Genomic DNA, 26,422 nt, shown 5'->3' with positions numbered 1-26,422 from the left:
AGGTAAAATGCTGCCCGCTAGGAGCTGCTAAGTAAAGCGGGCAGAACAGTGTGGTAGGGCTGGTTTGCATCTGGCCCTGAGGGAGTTTCAGGGTGTGGTTTCCTTTCTCTCACAAGTACAAATTAAAGACTTACAGCAGCTAAAGCTGGTGACAGTGGACTTCCAGAACAATGCCATCCCAAAGCCTTTGTGGCTCAGTCCTGCTGGTGCAGGGTGAGAGTACAGTGAGAGGGGCTGCTGAAGCAGTCTACCATGTCTGCTCAGGGGAGGTATGTCAAAAAGGTATGTTAACATGCCTCCTGTCCTGGGAGGTATGTTAAAAAGCATGAGGCCCATCTTTTGGATCAGATGGCTGATCTAAAGGTCACAAACTCTAGGATCAAGTCCTAACCTCACCACTAAAGTCATTGTGTAGCCTTAGGACGTGTCACCCAACCACTCTGGGTCTCAAATTTGACATTTGTAAAATGAACTCTTAATGCTACATGATGTGGTGTTTTAATATAGAAGAAAATATCAAAGCTTAGCTCTCTTAAGTTCGTCTATCATTTTTCCCATCAAGCTGCATTTTCCCCATTCTGCGAAACTTATTTATGTATGCATTTACATTGGTGATTTAATTGAATAGCCTGCATTACAAAATGATATTATGGCTTACTTTAGAGTTACACAGAACCTAAATTCTGATAATCCTGAGTTTAAACTTTTCTTTTCAACGAGGCTATACTAGGGATTGAACCCAAGAGTGCTCCACCACTAAACTACAGTACGTATGTATGTACATATGTATGTATGTATATCTATCTATCTATCTGCCTGCCTGCCTGCTCGCTGTACTGGGGAGTGTTCTACCCACGAAAGCGACAATTCCATCCCTTATTTTCAAACACAGTCTCATTAAATTGTCCAGATGGGACTCAAGTGTGCAATCCCCTTACCTCAGCCTCCCTCAGTAGTGGGATTATAGGTGTGTGTCATGGTACCCAGCTTTTCTTTTTTTTTAATTGCCCAGGCTGGCCTCTAACTTGGGATCCTCCTACTTCAGTCTCCTGAGTAGGTGGAATTATAGGCATGCATCACATCTGGCTCTATAACTACCATTTTGTTTACAGTAATCTACCTGATATTGCCACATTTTTCTAGAGCCACTATATAAATTTAAAACCTTGATATCATACCAAAATCCTTTAAAAAGCTAACATAAATTATCATCTAATCCATATATTCACTGGACATGGCTCATGTCTATAATCCCAGCACTCAAGAGGCTGAGGCAGGATTGCCACAAGTTCGAGGCCAGCATGAGCTAATAGTGAACTCAAGACCAGCTTGTACTACACAGCAAGACCCTGTTTCAAAAAAGTAAAATAAACCATATATTCCTAATGCAGGCATTTAAATGTTAGGTGAACTGAAAATCTAAAAGCAAAAACAAACAAACAAAAAAACCAATTACATCACTGAAAGCATTTAAACAAAAAGAACAGTTTAGAAAAATGACAGAATAAGCTCGATTTTCAGATACTAGATTTCTATAATTTTCTTCTTCATCATCTGAAGTTTTAGTTCTTTCTGTAAGCCATCAGAATATACGTCAGAGTTGATGAGAAGTTCATATGGATGTTTTAGGTAAAACCTGTAATTTGTTTCAATACTAAAACTTTCAATAACACACATTTGGTATCACTGATCGCACATGGCCAACCCATTCTAACGGCTACACCAATAGGGATAAAAGATCTCCATGAGTTCTCAGCACGCTCCTACTGATCAGTGATCTAACACATTTTTTGCATTCTTGTATAAGCTATTATTTTTAAATGATACAGTAAAATTACACACAGTATAATACAAGCAATTTTAAATGGGAAGCAGGGATGAATGACAACTGTCCTCAAGTTATCATATGTGACATTTTACTCATTTGACTTATTTATTAACAAAACCCAGCTCTCCTGATGATGTGGCAGCCCACATCTGGAGCCATGCAACCCTGGGTTCAAGCTTAATTCCACTTTTTATTAATCCTAAGGCCATAAGCAAATGTAATAATCTCAAGTGGCGTTTCTTTTATAAAATGAGAACGATACCTGCCTGACATTTTTGCCTGGATGATTAAGAGATATCATATAAAAACCTTAGGCAAAGTAGGAGACACACTTAATTAACACTACATTATAGAAATTCTGTGGATACAGGGAGCTCAGTATGCACTACCACAAGTGAAATAGAAAAATCAGAAGAAAAATCTGTTTATGATTAAGTATGAAACAAATGAATAATTTGGTATCATTCTGGCATAGTTCTAAACAATGCTAGGACAAGACTTTAAAACAGGCTTTTGAATATTAAAAACAAAATCACATTCAAATGAAAGTACTTCCAAATTAGGATAAGCACATGAATATTCATTTTAAGCACAGCAGAAAATACAGTTTTTGGATAATGGATAAGTGAACAGAAAGCAAAAGCAAAAGAAGTTAAGCACTAGTAGAAAATGGACAAATAAAAAGATACTAAAGTTGAGTATGGTGGCACATTCTATAACTCCAGCTAAGTGGAAGGCTGAGGCAGGATCTCAAGTTTAAGGCCGCCCTCAGCAACTTTAATGAGACCCTAATGAGCCCTGGGTTCAATCCCCAGTACTAGGGTGAGGAGGTGGTAATGAACACATTTCATTACATGCTGAACATTTTTACTACCTTCAGTTATACAAATTCAAACACCAACACACCAACAAATTAAATGAATTGTCAGCAGGTGGCTCTAGTGACAATGAAATAACATCACATACTAGAGGAAAGTTCATGAGGTAAAAATTTATAGATTCTCAGAAATTTGGAATAAAAATTGTATCAATACTTCCACTCAAACCTCCTTTTTCCAATGAAGATATCAAAGTCTATAATAATCAAATGGCTTTGGCTCTATATGGTCCTCTAGGACAACAAATAATTATATTCATTATTTATTGTGTTGTCAGGCTTAGTGCTAGAAATTCTCCTCCAAAATAATTCATTTCTAATTTACAAGTGTCAATTTTTGATTTCTTTACTTCATTCAAAAACATGTATAATTATAGAACTTATAATGATTTCTAATACAAAGGAAATTTGATAGGAATAAAAATTAAAAGAAATATAATGTTAGCAGTCATGTTTCCAGCGTCTGAAAAGGGAAAGTAACTTGCCTTTTTTTTTTAAGGCTAGGAAAGAAATTTGCTCCATCTTACAGTAGCCACTATGCTATGAACACTTGAGATGTGGCTAGTTTGTATTGACAGGTGCTGAAAATATAAAATACAGGATTTCAAAGACTGTGTGGAAAAAGAATATAAAATATCTCTTTAATTTTTCACCTTCATTACATGTCAAAATAAAACTTTCGATATATTCAGTTAACAAAAATGTACAACAAATTGATTTCACTTTTTTGTTTGAGACAAGGTCTCACTGTCCAATCCAGGCTGGCCTTGACACATTACACAGCAGTTCTGGCTGGCCTTGAACTTAAGATCTTACTGCCTTGGCCTCCTTTTATTTTATTTCAAAATAGGATGTAAGTTACCAAGACTGGCCTCAAATTTGTGATGTTCCTGCCGCAGCCTTTGAGTCGCTGGGATTCAAGTGTGTACTGTTTTATCTGATCAAAAACTCTGATCTGGTATATTTATTCATTAATAAACATTTGAGTTCCTCTTAAAACTTAAATTATTTCTTAGAGATATGCAGTATTTAAGCATTATAATCTTTTTAAAATATATATATAAAATTATAAACTCATATGAGTAAAATAAAATTTAATTTTTAAAAAAAATACTTCGAAACAACTATAGATTCTTTTTTTTTTTTTTTAACTATGGATTCTTAAGAGGTTACAAAAAGAATATACAGGGAAAGGGCCGGGGGTATAGCTCAGTAGCATAAGCGCTTGCCTGGCAAGCGCAAGGTCCTGAGTTCAATTCCTAGTATAAAAAAAAAAAAAAATATATATATATATATATATATATATATATAGGGAAGTCCCATGCACTCTCCCCACAGCACCATGCTTTTTGTTTTGCTTTGTTTTGTTTTTTGAGATAAAGTTTTGCTATGTAACCTTGAACTTCTGGGCTCAAGCAATCCTCCTGCCTCAGCCCCCCAAGAACTGAGTAGCTGGGACAACCAGTCATGTACCATTGTTTTATGTAACTTCAGTGTCTTTTGATTATATAGTATATTGGAAATAAAAAGAAAGCAACATGTTATATCATAATTTCTTATGAAAACAGCTCCAAAAGCTTCTGTTTCTGTGGAAAGAGGGGAAAATGTGACTTAAGAGTCTATTTAGATTTTCAGTTCTTATATAAAAAAGAATTTAAAAATTCCAAAATTAAGGTACCAAAAATTCTGGTATTTGTTCCATAACAAAACTTGGCACCATCTATACTTTGTGTACTCTGAGTGGGGAAAACTATGCCTGAGAGACACACACCTTTATGAGGAACAGAAAAATCCTCTTTTCTTGAAATAGAAGCATAAAAAAGACAATCATTCTGCAATTATAAAGTGAATTATTTCCCCATAACAACATTGGCCACATTTGTACAAGAAAAGATTTGACTCCAGAATATAGTGATAGGTATGAATACACTTAGCAAAGAAAATAGGCAGTACATACTCCCTCCACTGCCCTCTTTAAAGTAAATTATTCATTCCTTAGTATTCAGGCTTTGTTCTGTTTGTTAGTTGCCTTACAGTACATATACCAGACATATACACAAAGCACAAGTGCATGTCACACCGTACACTATGCTAATTAAAACAATAATGCTGGGGGGGCGGGTGGCACATGCCTGTAATCCCAGCACTTGGGAGGCTGAGGCAGGAGAACTGCTTCAAGTTCGAGGCCAAGGGCAGCCTAGACTACATAGTGCGACCCTGTCTCAAAAATTAAAAAATAAAACAATAAGGACTGTGCATGTGACTATATCAAGATAGCTAAGGTAACTGTACTACTAATTTCTATTAGTTCACTGAAAGAACAGTTAGTGTTTATATTGTTCGATCAATTTTGCATGCCTATATCTGGTCATCTGAGCAACTACTTTGAAGATAACAATATGGAATATAATAACCAGTAAATTTCCTATCATCTTATTTTGAAATTCTCTGTTGTTTTTATTTTATTCTTTAAAATAAAAAAACATTAAAAGTTAAAATTAAGGACTGTGGATGCAAATATCTCTAGGAAGCAAAGAATCTTTGAACATCTACAGGTATTTATACATGCCTAACAGTACCAGGGGATTGAGTGTGTATCTATCAGATGCTTTGTATTAAGAATGACTAGACAGTGTAGTGTAATTCAGTAGTAGAGTATTGCTTCTCCGAAATACCAAAAGGTCTGGTTTTAATCTCCAACACTGGGAGGGGAAAAGACACAGAATGACTAGTAATTTAGACTTGGAATCTCTTTCCTCTCATCCATGCTTTCAGGTTTCCTTCCATCACTTAAGTGTCTATATTTAGGCAGAGTGAGTGGCAGTCAATTGTAATAAAGAGTACCTTCTTTGGGAATCTATTATTTTCCAAAACAAGAAAAGAAAGAAAACCAAAAAACAATTTATACATAGCACATGGACAGTGTCTATTCCATTTATTTTCAGGAATTAATTTATGTGATTTATAATGGCTTTTTAAAACCATATAGCCAGTGTGGTGGCGCACACCTGCAATCCCAGCACTTGGGAGGCTGAGGTAGGAAGACTGTTGGGAGTTCGAGACCAGCCTAGGCTACAAAGTGAGCTCAAGGCCAGTCTGAACTGCAAAATGAGACCCTGTCTCAAAAAGACAAAAATAAATAAATAAATAAAACCATATAATAATTGGGGTGGGGATGTGGCTCAGTGGAGAATCCTTGACTAACATGTGCAAGGTCCTGGATTCAATTCCCAGTACCTCAAAACAATAAAGCCAAATAAAATAATATGGACTCCCCCCCAAAAAAGTCCATACAATAATTATACACTTAAATAGACTGTGTGAGATACTACGCGAATAGTAGAGAGCACCTGTAGGTCATTCGCAATAGCAGAAGCAGAAGCGGTAAAAACAGAATGCTTCCAGACACTAGGAATACCTACAAAAGGAGACACAGTAACAGTATTTTCTTGCTTTGAATGTGACAGTTTCTGGAATCCTAAAATAAACAGATTTTTTTCTCTTTAAAATATACTAGATTTAGTTAATGCTTAAATTTTTTTGACCAATTTTGCATGCTTATATCTAGTAATCTGAACAACTAATTTGAAGACAACAATATACAATATAACAACCACTGGTGAATTCTTACCATCCTGTTTAGTGAAACTCTGTATCATTTCTAATGTTTTTTAAAAATTATTTTATTTTCTTTAATGGTTTGATCAATCTTGCGTTCTTACATCTGGTAACCTGAACAACTTTGTTGAAGATAACAATATGTAATATAACAACCACTATTAATTCCTATCATTTTATTTTGAAATCCTGTATCATTTTTATTGTTTTTGTGTTGTTTTCTTTTTGTCTATGTTGTTACTTCTTTAATTCTCTTTAAAATAAAAAAAACATAATTTAAAAAATTATGTTCAACTAGAAGAAATGCTGATTTATCTTTCAATGCTTTTATAAAAAAATTCCCAAATGACTGTCATATAAGTAGGTGTTCAAAATCTATCAGGAAATTTGCAGTGGAGGAGAAGTACTAGGGGGTGCTTTTTCATATAATCATTGTTTTAATTTTGTCATGTTGATGATATTTATAAACTTTTCACATTTTAGTGTAGTTTATTTTCTCTCCCTTAAAAACAATAAAATATATTAAATTTATCTTTCTGACTGATGAGTCTCAATTAAGATACATCTATATATTAAGCTAGAGAACATGCACCTTTCTATTCCTCTGCTTCATAATCACTTGAACTTGCAATTTTCAAAAACAATATTTATATCAATAACTTAGTATTAAAGTGGTTCATCATTCAAAAATAAAAGATAGTTAAATCTATCCAGACAAGTACCTAGTCCAAACTATTTAGAGGCAAAGTTAGAATAGACCACTGACGATATCAGAAATGGCTTCCATAAAAACCAAAGTTGGCCAGGCATGGTGGCACACACCTGTAATCCCAGTACTCAGGAGGCTGTGGCAGGAGGATTGTTGTGAGTTCCTTTTTTTTTTTTTCCCCCCCCTCGGTACCAGGAATTGAACTCACAACCTTGCACTTGCCAGGCAGGCGCTGTACCGCTGAGCTAAATCCCCAGCCCCCTATTGCTGTGAGTTCGAGACCAGCCCGGGCTACAAAATGAGCTCAAGGCCAGCCTGAACTGCACAGTAAGACCCTGTCTCAAAAAAGACAAAAAAGAAAAAAAAAAAAAGTTGGCAAAATATTCCCTCTATTCTATTGAAATACAGCCTTAATTTGTTTCTGAACTCAGCTTTCTTTTTAATAAAGCAAATCCTATGCCAGGTAGGGTGTAATCCCAGTTACTCAGGAGACTGAGGATCCCAAATCTGAGGCCAGCAAGGGCAACTTAGCAAGACTCTTAGTGTAAATTTAAAAAAAAGAAGTGTTGGAGATGTAGCTCAGTGGCAGAATACCCCTGGCTGGGTTCAACCCCAGGACCACAAAAACTAAACAACCAACCAACCAGTCAACCAATCTAAAAGCAAATTCTGGATTTAAATGGATAGTACTACATATCTATGTATCATTAGAACTAAAATTTAAATTAGTTAAGATTAAAATTTAGAACCAAATTACTTTCCAAAGTAAGCATAACAGATCTGTGTCTCCCTGAAAATAAGACCTAACCAAAACAAGCAGTCTTTTTTTTTTTTTTTTTTTTTGAGACAGGGTCTTGCTATGAAGTTTAGACTGGCCTTGAGCTCACTTTGCAGCTCAGGCTCGTCTTGAACTCACAACCATCTTCCTGCCTCAGCCTCCCAAGTGCTGGGATTACAGGTGAAAACTAGAGATCAAAAGTGCCAGCCCCAATACTCTTGCCTTACCTGCCATACAGAGTAGCCACCAATACTGGCCAATTCATGACACTGGCCATTACCATGGTAACAACCGGAGTTTATTTTCCATTACATCTTATTTTCAGGGAAACACAGTCTTACATTAAAAACAAGTATTATCTTGATTCTTGAGGCCAACAAATTGTAAATGGAAAAGACAAAAACAATCTTAAAAATACTAAATTCTGGCTCTAAAGTTATTCATAGAAGTAATCATAACTAAAGAAAAATTTCAAGAATCCAAAATAAGAAAAACATAAATGCAAATTAAGCACTACTTTGTTGTGCTAAAATAATTGCATGAAATATTTTGTCTTTCCCAATCCAATGTACCTTTAATTTATATACTTACTCTGAGCCTGCAGCCATTTCCAAGTATGACGCTTCTGCTGTATCAACCCCCAATGGGATCACTATGCTCATGACGTTCGCCTCTGGTAAATTCGATTACTATGGAGTCCTATGCATTGGTATCCAAAACACTGGGGCATGCCAGCCACAGTGCTCATTGCAAACATCTAAGTGCATCCACAAACCCTGTTTGAAAGAAACAGGAACAAAACAGTCAGGAACTATCTTAAGTAACAACAATCACACGATAAAAACAGTAAAATATATGAAGAAAACATTATTTATTGAGATCTTAATATAAATAGAAATTTGCTCTGGGATATCTAGTTCACTTCTTTTTCTGAATTCAGTTGTGTGACTATAATCAAAAGAAGTTTCTGGGGCTGTAGCTCAGTGATAGAACAATGCTTTAGCATGTCTGAGGCCCTGGGTTCAAGCTCCATTACCAAAAAGAAAGGTATGGGATTAGGGTGGGGGAATGGGGGTGGATAATGGAAAGAAAGGTGGAGGGTAGTTAGTTTCTGGTTCACGTCTTTCTTTAGGGAATGATTTAGGATGTCACAGAGAATAACTAAGGTATATTCTTCATTTTAAAAGTCAAATTGATTTTCTTATAGCATTAGCATTCATAAACACACCTTGGTTCAGTGAATGATCTAACAACTTATGGACTAAGCACCAAGCTTTTTGCATGACCAGTTTATGTAACCCTCACAATTCTGAGATAGGTATCTTCATTTTATCACTAAGGAATGCAAAGCTAAGAAAAGCTAAATAACCAAAGTTTCTTTGTATAACAGATAACACCAGGGTTAGAATCAGTTCTACTCTACCGCATATATATGTACATAAGAAAAACTATTTTACTTGTAATAAAATCAATAGTTTTATAGTGACTGTCATTTTCTTTTTGGGGGGGGCTACTGGGAATTGAACTCAGGACCTCGTGCTTGCCAGGCAGGTGCTGGGCTGCTGAGCTATACCCTGGCCCTTGCTGTTTTCTGTATTAGATATGAGTATCAAGGGAATTCTTTACTTTTTCAGTTAGGTTTTTTGTTTTTTGTTTTTTGTTTTTTTGTCTTTTTTTTTGAGACAGGATCTCACTATGCAGTTCAGGCTGGCCTTGAGCTCACTTTGTAGCCCAGGCTGGTCTCGAACTCGCAACGATCATCCTGCCTCAGCCTCCTGAGTGCTAGGATTACAGGCGTGTGCCACCAATTCTCTAGAGTTACTATAACTAGTGAGTAGAGAAAATTAATAAATTTGGTGCTTTAAACATGACGGTAACTAAAAGATATTCAGCTTTTACACCAATTTTTCTAACTTAAGTTCACTCCGTATCATTTGCTACATGTATTTTTATAAAATATCTAAAGTCTTCTCAATAATGACACAATACAATTTATGAAGAAAACAGACATAGACAACTCTATAAAATGAAAAAACTACAATAGCAGTATTGTCCCTGTCCCTCGAGTGCTATACATGAAAAAAAGAGCAATATTTCTTCAAATATGTTTTGTATTTACTTTTAATCTTTATAATTAACCTTCAGAATAGCTAATCAGGTTAATTCTTATTTCATAGATACAGATTGTGAGTTCACACCCTGTGGGAGGAAAATTATGAAAACAAGAAAGCAAGGTGTTAAAATGGTTTGAATTCTACAAAAAAGTAGCTTTTACATCTTGTGTAACTAGAAGAAAACTACTCTATTATGCTAGTATAATATGAAAATACACAATAAGCCAGGCATGGTGGTACGCCCTTTAGTTCCAGCTACTCTAGAAGCTCAGAAAGGAGAATTATGTAAACCCAGAAGTCCCTGACCAGCTTGGAAAACACAGTGCAATCTCACCTCAAAATGAAACAAAACCCAAAACAACTTCAAACCAGCAGGCAACTACACCTAAAAAAAACCCATTAACTTTGGCTCCTGCTCATACCCCTAACAAGATGTGCTGGGCTGGGTAAGTTTTTCAACCTTAAAATTAGGTCCCATATTTATAAAATGGAGTTTACCTTCATAGGGTTTCTGTGAAGGAAATGAAATAATAAATGTAAAGCATTTCAAATAACACATTACGTATACTTAGCAATCAATGTACAGCACAGGTTATCCATCCCTAATCTGAAAATATGAAATTTGAAATGCTCCAAAATCTGCTCAGGTTTCAGACTTTTAGATTGAAAACGCTCAACTTGTTAAGTCTATGCAATATTCCAAATCTGAAAAAGAATCCAAAATCTGAAATAATTCTAGTCCTAAGTATGTTCAATAAGGGATACTTGAATAGCCGCATAACCACATAGCAAGAATTCCTCTTATTACATCACAAATAATAAGTGGATACTGTACTTTTCATTGTACAGAAAAATACTGTACTTTTCATTTCGAGAAAATCTTCTAATAGCTTTTTAAAAAACTTATCATTTTCTATATGCCACATTTTTATAATGTGCTCCACAGCCGGGTGTGGTGGTGCACGCCTGTAATCCCAGCATTCTGGGGTGCCTGAGGCAGGAGGATCGTTGCGAGCTCGAGACCAGCCTGGGCTACAAAGTGAGCTCAAGGCCAGCCTGAACTGCATAGCAAGACCCTGTCTCAAAAAGACCAAAAAAAAAAAAAAGTAAAATTTCTATGTGGCAAGTACAAACAATGTACACATCAGAACTTTGTTCTATTCAAATTTTACACTATTCAGTATTTCCTTAACTACAATGCTGAAGATCTGGACTAATAAAGGTAACAACCACAATTTTTAAAAAAAAATTTTTCCTTGTTCACAGCATCAAGTTGGTAGATGTTTTCTTCAGCTCAGGTTATTTTTGTATCAGATTTATAAGATGGTCTTTATGTATTATGCATGTATATATGTATGTATGTATTATGTAACTGAGTAATCTGATCTAAAGTGATCTATTAGGGTATATATTTAATAGGGTGCACCTTTTTATACAACTATACAATCATCCACCTTTGAGCTGTTTTTAATTAGCAGTAGAGTTTGCTATAAACCTGTTTGGATCTTTGAGTTGTTTTTAATTAGCAGAAGAGCCTGCTATAAATGTGTTTGGACGATGGCTTTTGTTTGATTATTGCCTGTCTCCCAAACCCTGCACAGTGCCTGGAACATAACACTACTCACAAAATGATTGGTAAATGAGTAAGAGCAACTGGGATGAAAAGTACAGTTCTGGCCTCAGTAACCAAATTACTGTCGCCCTATACATCAACTGCTATTTAAAACAACTACACAACACCTCCAGAAATATATCTCTGTAAAAACATAGAAACTCATCCTTAGGATAAAGACATCATCAAATCTAAAAGAGACCTATACAGACTTGAGTTTGATCAATAAGAAAGACTTCATTCATTCGGGTAAAGTCACTGTCTCTAAAATTAACTTTTGTCCAACAGGAAAGCCAATGTAGAAAGCAAAAAAGAAAGGAGCTTACAGCATAGGCGTAAGAGGCAAACAGTTACCATAAATTTTCACATATGCAAGTCAAAAAACTAGTCATCCAATTGTCGAGTGTTATACAAAATATACTGAGAAGGGCAGCCATTAAAGAAATAATATAAAAGGAAATACCATGAGATGTCTGGAAAATCTGAGATCCAAGAAAGAATAAATGTCTTCACAAAACCTGCTATCCAGAATAGACCTAGAAACCAAGTGAACACAGGAGTGTTGAGCTATTTTCAAATGGCATAAAACTCTAGGTACTTCTGACTAACCCAGTACCTAAGACCGAAGGGACTCACACAATGACAGCAGCAGATCCTTCAAAAGATCAATTTGTTCCTCGCTCCTTTACAGAAAAATAAACACAAGTAAAGGCAAAAATTTAAAGTTAAATATTAAATAAAACTGAAAAGAAACTGGGAAAACAATATTAAAAGCTTATTTAGTAAAAGCAAAGGTAACAATACCAAAACAAAGACCAAGATAAAAGGAGATAAAAGCAATTAAAGTAGAAAATGGTCTATCAGAAAAACTAGAAGACTAAGGCTGCTTTTAAGACCAAAAAGAAAAAAAAAGACAAAATAAACTTAATTAACGTTTATATTTTGGATGTGTGGCTGTAAGAGACCGGGCAGAGGAATTTCTGGCCTACTTATGAAAAGAAATGAAATAAACTAGAAAAATATTGAGAGACCTGAGATTTCCTTATAAATTAGAAATTAAACTGCCTTTGTTTTTTGTTGTTGTTGTTTTGGTTTTTTTTTCCTGGTACCGGGAATCGAACTCATGACCTCGCGCTTGCCAGGCAGGCGCTGTGCCGCTGAGCTAAATCCCCAGCCCCTAAACTGCCTCTGTTATTCACTTGTTATTTTTGTTTGTTTGTTTGTTTTAAACAGCAGTTGCCTAATGCATAATAAAAATAACCAGTCAGTCAAGATCCATTCTAAGTTAACACCTATAAACCCTTGGGCAGGCCATTTTACTCCTCTCTTTTTTTTTTTTTTTTTTTTTTTTTTTTTTTGATTTTCTGCGGTACCGGGAACCGAACTCACAACCTTGCGCTTGCCAGGCAGGCGCTTTTGCCGCTGAGCTAAGTCCCCAGCCCCCATTTTACTCCTCTCGGTTTCCACTGTACATAGAGGTTGATGAGACTGAGGATCTTAGAGTTTAAATCTTATAATCACAAAGATATTAAAATATTTTTGGTAATCAAAACAATACAATAAAAATTAAAAAAAAACTATAAAATATATATTTGAGAATAAGTCTCAAAATAAGAGAATAAGAGAATAAGTCTCAAAAAAAGTCTCAAAAAAAAAAAAGAGAATAAGTCTCAAAAAAAAAAAAAAAAAAAAGCCAGGCAGCACTTCATAAGCTAAGTGAATGATACTCAGACCTCCCCAACAAATGTTACAACAGCAATGAGGCTAAGGCACATATATATTGACTATCCCTACTTTACAGATGAGGCAGAGAGGCTAACTTATCTATAACTAAAATCAAATCAGGATTTGAACCCTGGTAGTCTGATTCCAGAGCCTATACATTAGTTTGCTTGAAATTAAAATGTAAGATGTTGAGCTGGGCATGGTGGCACATGCCTGTAATCCCAGCACTCGGTAGGCTGAGGCAAGAAGATTGCCATGAGTTCAAGCCCAGCCTGGGCTACACAGTGTGTCCAGGCCAGCCGGCACTACACAGCGAGACCCTGTCTCAAAAAAATAGGGAAATAAATAAATAAAATAAAACTCATATGACTGGTAAAATAGGGCTGCCAGATATAGCTCAGCGGCACAGCGCCTGCCCGGCAAGCACAAGGTCCTGAGTTAAATTCTCAGTACAAAAACAAAAAAACCTGGTAAAATAAATAATTTAGACCCTAATGGGGGAAAATGATGGTTGCCTCTCTTAAAAGGAGAAATTAAGTAAATACAGACGTGTCTCAGTCCAGAATATCTGGGCTGCATTTACCTGGCATTTGGTTGTTACTGAAACCAAATGATTGTTAGAGATTCAAATTAAAGTTTAATAAGTTTATATTTGTTTTGTAAAAGATCTTTGGAAATATTCACATTAAATGACAGCATAACAACAAAACCCATCGTAGCCCTCCTCTGTCAAATCTGATGTAGTTAATAAAACATATCCATCCCACAACCATGCATTAAAACACCACTAAAGTGGCGAAGTATGGGTTCTGAGTCTAAAACATGTTTAAAATATTTCCAGGAACCTGCAAAGCACATACACAAAGTGCAAAGATACAATTCCACATTATTTTCAGGAATAGACACATGCCTCACTAGAGAACTGAAGCAACTCATATGAGTTAAAGGGAACCATGCTCCAAAATCAGAATTACAAACGTATGCATACTTATACTCATAGTTCCTACAGAATATTTCCAAAGATCTTTTACAAAACAAATATAAACTGATTAAACTTTAATTTGAATCTCTAACAATCATTTGGTTTCAGTAACAAAGAATTTTATCTATTCAACTTATTCTATAATACTGTTATAGCAAATAAAATTATATTTGAAAACCATGTCCTCTTGTAGTCATGGTTTGGTTGGTGAAGCTACTTCAAAAACTAAAACATAAAATTCAATGTTCAAAAACACATTTCTAGTTCTATAAGATCTTCACTGTATCATATTTAGTACAATTCTACCAGGCTGTTAAAATTAAACTCACTGTTAAAATAGCTGTACTTTGGTTTTCACACTCTACTATTTAGTAATAATGATTTTTTTTTTTCTGGTACTGGGAATTGAACTCACGACCACATGCTTGCCAGGCAGGCGCTGTACCACGGAGCTAAATCTCCAGCCCTAGTAATAATGATTAATTACTCTAACTAAGTCTTACCTTTCTTATCTTTGAGAAAAATCATAGAAAAATTTCTGAATTGTTCAGCAATTGTGTGGCACTTAGTTTCAGGGTTAGATGCTTCTGTATTTGATTGCAAATTCAGAAACTGTTACAGTACAAGTAGTTGCATTTAAAAACTACAGCCATGCCCTTTTATTATTAACTGCAAATACAGTTTCAAATATTAAACTGAAATTCTACATAAAGAGTAATGGCAAAAAAAAAAAAGTAATGGCAAAACAAATACGCCAATTGGACCCTGAAGTCTTTTTCATAAAATTTTTGTCAAAAAAAGATAGTCTCTGATTAATTTCTTTAAAAAATCAATGACAACCATCATCATATCAACCAATGAAAATCAAACCATCCTTATGAAGTTAAAGCAGAGCCACTTTTCCAAGTCAGCCAGAATCTGGAAGAACTCCATAATGACTCACCGAGCAACTCAATTTACTATATCTTTAGTTCACAAGAGATGTGAATCAAAGTAAACTGCACAATCAGGTAACTTTTTAAAACTTTACAAATCTGTGTTTTAAAATAATACATAGTCACAAAGAGTGAGCACCAATGTAAAATACAGACTTTAGTTAATAACAGTATGTCAATGTTGGTTTACGAAATTTAACAAATGTACCACACTGGTGAAGGGTGTTGATGAGAGAAGTTGTGCATGTGTTGGGGCAGGGGCCACATGAGATGTACTTGCTGCTCAGTGTTGCTGTGACCCTAAAAGTGATCTAAGAAATAATCTATTAATTCTTTTAAAATACAGGTATGAATTTGATATAGTGAACTATCTGCCAGTATATAATTAGGTATCATGGGGAGCTATTCTTAATACCAATTTTATAACCAGGTAAACTTCACCCTCAAACCCCTCAAATTAGAATACACTGATTTCAATTTTATCCAACCTTTACATGTATCACCCTATTATTTTTTAAAAGAAAATTTAAAAAATACAAGATTTTAAAACAAAATGATAGGAGGCTGGGAGTGGTGGCACACGCCTATAATCCCAGTACTCAGGAGGCTGAGGCAGGAGGATCGTTGCAAGTTGGAAACCAGCCTGGGCGACAAGGTGAGCTAAAGGCCAGCCTGAACTACAGAGCAAGACCCTGTCACAAACACACACACACACACACACACACACACAATTGGAAATTAACAATGGTTATTATACTGCATACTGTTATCCTCAAAGTAGTTGCTCAGATTATGATATAGGCATGCAAAATTAATCAAACAATGTAAGCACTAACTATTCCTTTCAATGAGCTAATAGAACTTAGTACTACAATTACCTTAGCTATCTTGTGTATGTGTGTACATATATATATATATTTTTTTTTTCCCCTCCTTCCTTTTCACCTTTCTCCCATTCTAGTTGTTCTTTCCTTTTGAACAGTTTCTTTCCCTTTCATATCTATTGTACCTTTTGGATCTTAATCTTTCAGTTTCTTACACTAGGAGACAATATGATGTTTACACATGTGGGTCTGATTTATTTCACTTGTGAGTATGGTCTCTAGTTGCATCCATTTACCTATAAAAGTCTCCACTGTATTTTTCTTTATAGTTGAGTAATACTTCATTGTATAAAAATACCTCCTTTTTATCCATTCCTTGGTTGATGGGCATTTGGGTTGTTTCCAAGGTTTAGCTATGACAAATTGTGCTGCTGTAAACATGGGTACACATATATCGCTGTAGTATGATGTTTTCAATTTTTCTGAACAAATACCCAAAAGGGGAATAGCTGGGTCGAATAGCTGAGTGTAATCTTAGTTTTTTGAGGATCTCTACACTGATTTCCACAGTGGCTGTACCAGTCTGCACTCCCACCAACAGTGGAGAAGGGTTCCTTTTTCCCTACAACCCCTCCAGCATTTGTTATTGTTTGATTTCTTGATGACAGCCATTCTTTCTAGGGTTAGGTGGAATCTCAGTGTTGTTTCAATTTGCATTTCTCAAATGACCAATGATGTTGAACGTTTTCTCATACATTTATTTGCCATTTGCATTCCTTCATCTGAGAAGTGTGTATTCATCTCAGATGCCCATTTTTGGATTGGGTCTTTGAATTTTGGGAGCCTAATTTTTTTCAATTCTTTGTGCCACAAAGAAGTCCTTTGTCTGAAGGACAGTTGGCTAAATTTTTTTCCCGATTCGTGTGGTTTTTTACTGTTGGTGATTTCTTTTGATAAGTAAAAACTTTTTAATAAGATGAGATCCCAGTTGTTGATTCTTTGAAGTATTTCCCGCACAGTTTGGTTATGAGCTCTCTGATAACCCCTCACCCTATTAAGTGGAATCTGTCATTGCCAAAGTTTGGAGATCACTGAACTATAATGTAAAATCTAGTGAAATCCAAGTAGCTATTCAAAGATTGGTAGTAATTAGTAGGCTAGAGTTTCCAGGTATAAATATAATAATTTCTATTTCCTACACATACAAAAGTTCTTAGAGTAAGTTGAGCATTTCTTCATACTCAAGAGTCTATAACTAACAAAAGTGATTTCATCCAAACACAGTTACCTGTACCCACTTTCTCACCACATGGACCATAACTTTAGAACTTAGAATGCCCTGTTCAATATACACAGAATTTTCACATGTAGGAATAATCACCTCCACAAAATTTTTAAAATCTTACTTTTATGTACAAAAAGCATTGAGTGCTGCCAATTTGTAATACCTAAATCTTGGGAATGGCCAATGGATCTATCAACAGATAAATAAATAAAGAAAATATGGCACAGTATTTATACACAATGGAGTAAGCAAACCATGTGATATTTAAGCTTGTGTGTCTGATTTATTCATTCAACATTATGGTCTTAAAGTGCATCCATTTTCCTACAAATGACTCAAGTTTATCCTCTTTTATAGCAAAGCAGTACTCTCAAACACAGATGCACGGGCTGCTTTTCAAGTACCTAGAAGTGGGTGTAGAAAACAAAAGATTGCTAGGCTTCAACCTAGAGATCCTGATTTAGGAGGTCTGGGATGTGGCCTAAATGTCTTCAGTGGGTTGGCATTCACTCCAGTGTTCTATTTTACAACTACTATAGTGCTTACAACATTGGACAAAACATATACTTCAAAGGTTACTAGTTTTCTCTTTGTCCTATTGAAAAAGGTGTAGTTCACAGTAATAACTAATAACAGACAAGTTCCTAATCTTGACATTAGATAACCATGTTCCATACTAATATTCCAATATATAAAGACTTGGATTATGCACTTTTAAAAATTATATTAAACCACTACATTTATATTTGGTAAGACCAAATATATCCACTTTCACTTTTAAACTTTACTGTAAAGATTTATCTTTCTGTAAAGAGATTATATATAAATGAAAAAGCACACATACTAAGCTGACCATTCTCATAAAAAGCTATTTGAAAGTGGAGGAAAAGGGCTGGTGATATACCTCAGTGGTACAGGGCCTGTCTGGCAAGTGCAAGGCCTGAGTTCAATTTCCAGTACCAAAGAAAAAAAAAAACTGCCTATGGTTATGTGAAATTAGAGACTGAATTACAAATATTTTTGTTCAAAATCCTTAAAAGAACTATTTATAAAATAAGAAACAAATTTTATTTCCTACAAGTGATATTTTAGACTATGCCATTCCAGAATTTTCTTTTAAATACAACTTGCATAATCACTGTAGATTAAATATGAATAAGCATATCATTGTTCATTATTCTTAAAGTAATTTACATAATAAAAGAGCATTTATCCTTTGGCACCACTATATGAGATACACAGTACATCAATTTTAACTTAAAATTCAATTTTAACTTAAAATACAAAAATTGTCATATATACCTATAATACACCAATTACAGGCTTAAATCTGCAAACCGAATATGGTGGTGACCCAGCAATATTTCAACACCAGCATCAATTACTTCTCTTAAGGAATATATGTAAGACCAACAAGCCACAAATTACCTATTTTGATACTTTTACATAAAAGGCACTCAACTCTTTGACACTAAGTGAATCTAGTGTATAAAATTATCAGAGTTCAAGAAGTTTTTAAGAAGAGTATAGGGCCAGGGATTTAGCTCAGTGGCACAGCACCTGCCGGGCAAGCATGAGGTCCTGAGTTCGATTCCCAGCACCCTCTCAAAAAAAAAAAAAAAAAAAGCAAAAAGAAAAGTACAATCTATATCTGAGAAGGTATCAAAGGTTCTGGATCTTGATAAGTTCCAGAAACACTTGAAATTTGTCATTTCATCAGATAAAGTCCATTCCTATAAGCTCTACTAGACAACCCAGTGTCAGATTCTGAAATGACATTTTTTTAGATTTTCAAGATAGTAGGTAAAAAATGTTACAAAATACAATAGGATCCAATTGCTTTTGTATTAAAGAAATCTGAATTTACATATACACAACAGGGACTAGAAGTTGATCACAGTTAACATGGAGAATCATAAAATATATATCTTAGACATTATATTTTTAATTGAAAATGTCATTATCACCTTTTTAAGAGTCAAGCCAAATGTATTTTTTGAGTATGGTTCCTCTAACAGTAATTATGGGTCTTGTCCCTTTATAAAACATATTGCAGCTGGGCATAGTGGCACAGGATTGTAATCCCAGCACTGTGGGAGGGTGAAGCGGGGGAATCCAAAGTTCAAATCCAATCTGGGCAACTTATCAAGACCTTATCTCAAAATTAAAAATATGAAAGTGCTGGGGATATAGCAAGGCCCTGGGTTCAATACTTCGCACCAGAAAAAAAAAAAATCAATAATGCACTGTCTACAGTTTTTGGTTTATTTGAAGGTAAGAAATCACTTAAAACACTTGTAATCTACATGCAGACTTCCTACTAGATTTTTATTATTTTTCCTCATAATCTTTTAATTATGTCACCCACACATAACTTGACAATTTTCCTTAGCAATGAATTTACCTTTACTAAGTTTTACAAGGCATTTAACTTAGTTTTCATAAACACATCTTTCTACACATTCATCACTGATTTATGTAATACTTAAAAAAAATAATCACATAAAGCAAGTACAACTTGAGATTAGCCAACTTGGAAATAAATACGACTCTTACTCAACTAAACTAGCAGAGAAGCAGCACATAGTACTTTACATTCATTCAACATGCATGGACGTTAACATATTTTTAGAAAGGAAACTAATCCTGCAAACTGATTAAACAAAGGATAAGGAAACTTCTATAGTGTCCACCTGAAATACTTCAGGAAATATAAACTATAAATAGTGATCACCTCATCATATGAGAGATCTTAACCATGGAAATCAAATGCTTTTTTCTAGAAACAACTAAAGCTGAAACTATAGAGCTTACTAAGAAGTTTACACATACTTTTACCTCACCTAATTCTCAAAATAACCCTATGAGATAGGCTCTATTATCATCTCCAGTTTCCAGACCAAGAAACTAAGCCACAAAAGGGTAATGTGCCAAGGTCACACAGCAGTAACACCTGGCTGGAGAGCAATCAAACCAAAGAGCTCTGGTTCTAGAATCTCAACTCTCAAATCCTACAAAATATGCCTCTAGGGGCTGGGGATATAGCTCAGTGGCCTAAGCGCCTGTCTGGCAAGCTCAAGGTCCTGAGTTTGATTCCCGGTATCAAAAAAATATGCCTCTAAAGAAATATGGTACTCTTGAGTTCTTTTAATAATCATACACCACTTTCACAATCTTAAAAAAATTGGATGGGGTAAGTAACTATGTCCCTTTATGTCTTTCCCCAAATCAAAATTTTCAGTAGCTTTCCCTCAAAGTACATATTGTTTTATAGTGGCATCCAAGGCTCAACACAACTTGCTCTCCATTTGTAATGTGTGATTTCAATCTAAGACCTTTATACAAAAAACATGGGTTCTGGGAATCAACAGATCATCTTAAAGGGCAATGTACAAATCAGTGAATACAGAGTCAGCCGTGTCATACTGCACAAAGACAGTATTCCCTTATTCAACAACTCCAAAAATAGTGGCCTGTCCTCTAAACAGAAATGTCCAGCATGAGAGCTTGGAAAAGTAAAAGTACCAAGAATGAGGATCTAAATTTTAATCCTTATCAACAAGTACTTTGGGAAAATTATTTAACCTCTCTGAGGTTCATTATCCTTGTAAAATAAAATCAAAGACTGAAACACAGTAAAAACAAAACAAAAAAACAGCTGGACCGAGTTCTAAGATGCAGATTTAAGACCTCACCCTAAAGATATGATTTTGCAGGTCTAAAATGGGGTCCAGGAATATTTACTTTAATAAGCACTCCATATAATTGACACATGAGGTATCAATCAGAATTATTTAAGTGAAAGATCTCACATATCAACTCTAATTGTAGCAATAATTTCAGTCAATAGGATTCTACTTTACCTGTGCAAGATGAGAGTTCTGGCCTAAAAAAAAATCCTTCAATTGATTATGGGGTTTTTGTGCCTTTTACCATATTTTATTTAAACCCTGGGATAATATTTGGTAGTAATTTTTATTTGTCGCTTTAGGCATAAGTGGACATAATCAATTCAAATGAACTTTTTAAAAACATCTACAAAATACTAAGTATCACATTTCCCATGCCGTAAGTCCCAGTCAATAAAAACAAGTCTGAAAAAAAAAAAAAAGAACAAAAACACTAAGTATCTACTATATTATCTTTTTAATTTTCACTGTTGTGAAATATCTTAATTTCTCTAAAGGAAATTTTAACTTTTAGAGAATATAATCTATACAAGTATTCATAAGTCTCAAATTTTTCTTCTCCCAGTCTCTGAAAAGTTCCAAAGAAATTAATTTTCATTTACTATAACTTATCCAGTGCCTGAATCATTGTAATATTCAGATTATCCAAATCCAACATTTTGCTATCACTGAAAAAAAAGTGCCAAATTGATGAGTATCACTGTAATGTAATAACTCTACCACATTTTGAGGGAGGGGAAAACTAGGAATTGAACTCAGGACCTCACACTTGCCAGGCAGGCACTGTGCCACTGAGCTTTCATTAAATCCCCAACATTGCAATGTAATGGAAGTCTACTGTTTTCTCATTTTCCTTTTATTCTAAACTATTCCACAAGTAATCTTTGACTAAAACAGGCTTCTAAAAATGAAGTACTGTTTTTCCCTTTAATTACAGATATTTCAAGCTACTATATTAAATGTACTACTTCACTAGGCTCCTTAAAAAAGTATTAGTTTCTATCTACAAAAGAATTTACCTCTATGATTCCAGAAAACATCTTACTTCAAAAGCTTACTGGAAAGATTTTTAATAAAAAATAGATGTTTTTATCCCTGTTTTAGAAATTTAACTGATAGCATGATAACAAACCTAAACAAAACATAAGACACAAATTACAGTGATTCTAAAGACTAAAGGGCTAGAATAATTTTTTTAAATACTCCACAATTCTAATAAGTATTTAATTTCTGTGTTTTTGGGGCTGGGGATTTAACTCAGCGGCACAGCGCCTGCCTGGCAAGCGCAAGGTCATGAGTTTGATTCCTGGTACTGGGGAAAAAAACAACAACAAAAAAAAACCCAAAAAATTTCTTTGTTTTGGATTTCAAAGTAGACCAGTATCCAGGAAATTATTTTAATCTCATTTGTGCAGAAAATGGCAAAAATACTATCTTTATACAACCTAAATTATCTACACTTTTAATATATTTGTGATTACATAAGAAACCCATATGCTCTACTGAAATACTCCAGAAAAAAACTAAACTCCCACAGTCCCAATTACCAACAACAACAAAAAAATCACTATTAAAAGCTTTGGTGTTTCTGCAACCAACATAGAAAACTTTTATTTGGCAAGAATCATCAATAAATGTTAAATCTAGGTTGGGAAATCTGATGAGGAACAAGATATGTATTCAAACTCAAGCGGTTACCCTATACATTAATAATAATAAAATGAAAAACAGTAACTATACAATAGAGGAACTATTCAACACCCTAGCCAAGCTATTAAAATGCACATATTGAAAAGGGACAAACACATATTAGGGGCCTCAGATGACAGAAAGACACCTATTACTTATTCAATACTGTAGCAGAAAATGCAGGATCTGAACGTGAAGAAACCTTATACAAACCTTTATTGAAAAGCACTGTATGAATAATTAGCCTGACAATGTCATGAAAGACAGAGAAAGGCTAAGGAACAGTTTCAGATTAAAGGACACTAAACTGAGTGTGGTGGCGTGTAATGGGTTAACCAACTTGAAACAGAAACATTAGTATTGTAATATAAATGCTTAGTCAATTATGCAAGTACATTAAGGAAATGTAAGTTTGAAAGTTAACTTTAAACCAGTGTGGTGGCACACACCTGTAATCCTAGCACTCGAGGGGCTGAGGCAGGAGGATCTAAGAGAATTTGAGGCCAGCCTGGACTGCAAATTGAGATCCTGCCTCAAAACAACACAAAAAACACCTAAATGCAGTTTGTGATCTTGGCCTGGATATTTTATGGAATGGGAGGAGCGTAACTGGAGCAACTGATAACTGAAATATGAACTACAAACTAGATGAAAGTACTCAGTTCAGCAGCACACATACAAAAATGAGATGAAAGTATTAGATCGATGCTAAATTTCCTAGGCTTAGTAAGCATTCTAGTTACATAAGCAAATACCTGTTCTTAGGAAATGAATACATAAGTATTAAGAGTGGTAAAGGGCCATGTATATACAACCTACTCTGAAATGATTCAGGAAGAACTGTTTATGTGTATAGAAAACAATAATGTGGCAAAATGTTACAAAAGGGGTGATCTGGATGAAGAGTATATGGGAGTTCTTTGTATTAGTCAAGTTAATTTTCTATAACTTTGAAGTTATTTCAAAATAAAAAGTTGCAACAAAAACCTTGCTTTTTAAGGCATTCCTCAACATATGTGCATGTATATATTTGCATTTTTTGCTAAAAAAATGGAATTCTCACTTTGCTATACCAATTACTTAGTTTTGAAGGCCCTCCCAAGTATCTGTTAACACTATTCAAAAAAGTAGTTGTTTTTAGGTAAGCAATTCTTCTGTTATTTTCCACCCAAGGAAACTCCCCACACCCCATAAAAGCCTTCCCCACTCCCATTTCCTCACCAACCACAGCTGAGTGGAAGGACTGTGATGGACAAGTGGCTCTCTGACACTTTACTCATTTCTAAGGCCCATCTGTACTTTCTTCCAATAAATTATGAGACTTCCCTATAGCCCTCTTAACAAATCCTTTACTTGAGGTAGCTAGAGTTGATGTCTGTTTCTGTCCAAAAAAACCCTAAAATAGCAGGTGTTTGAGAGATGGAAATAAACTATGTGAGCTCTATCAAGGCAGCAACAGTCTTATTCCTCTCTATATCCTTGGTGCCAAGAAAATAGTAGCAACTAAAATTCATCTTTTTTCTAGCTTTCAAAAACATTGTTTTAGCCAAGCATGGTGGCATATTCCTGTAATCCCAGGACCCAGGAGGCTGAGGCAGAATTGCTGTGAGTTCGAGGCCAGCCTGGGCTACTTAGTGAGTGCAAAGCAAGGCTGAACTACAAGGTGGAGACCTTGTCTCAAAACAAAAACAAAACAAAACATTCTTTTATTGGAGGCTTTACAATTTAAGGTTCTCTCAGGTCAACCAATTAAACAATTGTTTAAAAAGCAGCAGCACAGCTGGGTGTAGTGGCACATGCCTATAACACCAGCACTCAGGAGACTGAGGCAAGAAGAGCACTGAGAGTTTCAGGCCCTTCTAGGCTACCATAGTGGGTTCAAGGCCAGCTTGGACTACACAGCAAAGGGAGTTAAATCTCCACCTAGATAAAGATTCCAAGTGGATAAGTATTACTGTGTATTAAACTAGCCTCAGGCCCCCATCAATTTATCGACTCTAGAGCATAATTCTAACCATTCAAATTAGTCACACACCAAGACATTTCTGACCTTCTTACTTCATTAAAAAACACGTTTTCAAATTCCTGAACCGTGACTTTGATATACAAAGCAAGATGAAAAGGAATGCATCATGTAAACTGTAAACTCAAGCAGGAACTATTATATTTATTAGTCTATGAAATAAGAAAATAAAAATACTAGAGAAGGGTATATACTTCCTTATCTGTGAACCTTTGAAAAATAGCTTGTTTTCCTCCTAATATCCTAAATGGTAATTTTTTTAACCACATTCCTATTTTGCTAAAAACAATTGATACCAGGCTTGACTTTATTCTTCGACAAAAGTGATAAAAATGAAAAAGCATATTTAATCTTTGAACTTAAGTAAATTTAAAATAATTTTTCAGAGTAAATTATTCTTTAAAGTCTTTTTATGTTTTTAAATAATCTCTGAAAACACGAGTCAACATACATATTTTAAATTTTTTAAGTTTTTATTAAGATGTTAGACAACATAATTGTGCGCCTTTATTTAATGTATAACTACCACACATCAAAACTCAGTCCCTGTTGTCATAGCCTAGCCTTCTGCCATAGGCACAGACCTTAAATGCTGCAACTACAGCGTTTGTGGCCATGACACAAGTGTGACTAGTCAATGTTACCTTTCTCAATAATAAATTTCAGGACTAAGAGTACTATACTTTTTCCTTTGGATTAACTTTAAGCAACCTAAAATGTGTTAGGAAATTATTGTACCTCTCCAATTGTAAAACTAAAATAAAGCTACAAAGATGATTTTCTTTCTCACAGTTTTCTTACACCATTTCATACTTTACAGTTTTAAGATGCAAAACCCAGTAGTTTAATTTAAAATGATAACTAATTGATTACTTATTAAGTTGTTATAAGTTACTATTTACTTATTAAAAGACAATATTTTGATGGCCTCTCAATACATCAAAATTAATTTTTTATTGACCTGTTACATTAAAAATGTTTTAACATCTCAAGGAGTTTAGTTTTGATTAAAAAAAAAAGTGAGATTTTTAAGAAGTTGTGAAATTCATCTGGCAACACAGAAGTGACTTTCTTAAATTATTTCAAACTAAGATTTGGCTTATGAATCGTCCAGGATGGAAAAAAGAATTGATTTTCATACTTACTACAAATGTAACAACTGTTTCCAGACTGTGGTTTAAGTAAAAAGTGTTTTACAAAAAAAACAAAAAACAAAAAAAAAACACATCCTTAGAAACACAAGAGCTAATTAAGTTAGTCCGGGTCACCATCACCCCCTGTTGGTACTGGGGACTGAACCTAGGGCCTCCAGCGTGCAAGGCAAGTGCTCACCACTGAGCTGTGTCCTCATCCTCACTCCTCACACTCTTGCCACTTTTTATTTTGAGCCAGGATCTCACTAATTTGCCCAGGTCGGCTTCAAACTTTGTATCTTCCTGTGTCAGCCTCCTAAGTAGCTGGGATTTTAGATGTATGCCACCACACCCAGCATCGTTTAATTTTTAATGTGGCACTTAGCATAGGACTGTACAATAACAATTTCCTTGCCACATAATATGCTTAATTTTCACTTCTTTATAAAATGTTCACTATTGAAGCTGGGTGTGGTGGCACACAACTGCAATCCCAGCACTCAGGAGGCCGAGACAGGAGGATTGCCATGAATTTGAGGCCAGCCTGGGCTACATAGTGAGTTCGAGGCCCACCTGAACTGCATATTGTGACCGTGGGGGG

At 34.9% G+C, this 26,422-nt stretch overlaps 1 protein-coding gene across 1 annotated transcript in view; it reads right to left on the bottom strand.

The window, feature by feature from the left end:
• The window catches only part of Kmt2e (lysine (K)-specific methyltransferase 2E), a 93,435-nt gene that overhangs the window by 62,386 nt on the left and 4,627 nt on the right, over positions 1 to 26,422 (bottom strand). The window contains exon 2 of the mRNA XM_005377563.2: positions 8,402 to 8,586. Within this exon, the coding sequence (XP_005377620.1) occupies positions 8,402 to 8,472 (71 nt within the window). The 5' untranslated portion in view covers positions 8,473 to 8,586. The remainder of the gene's footprint in view (positions 1 to 8,401; positions 8,587 to 26,422) is intronic.

This window comes from Chinchilla lanigera, unplaced genomic scaffold (assembly GCF_000276665.1).
Source record: "Chinchilla lanigera isolate Chin_1 unplaced genomic scaffold, ChiLan1.0 scaffold00009, whole genome shotgun sequence".
NCBI lineage: Eukaryota > Metazoa > Chordata > Mammalia > Rodentia > Chinchillidae > Chinchilla > Chinchilla lanigera.
This window is presented reverse-complemented; position numbering and strand designations above follow the sequence as displayed.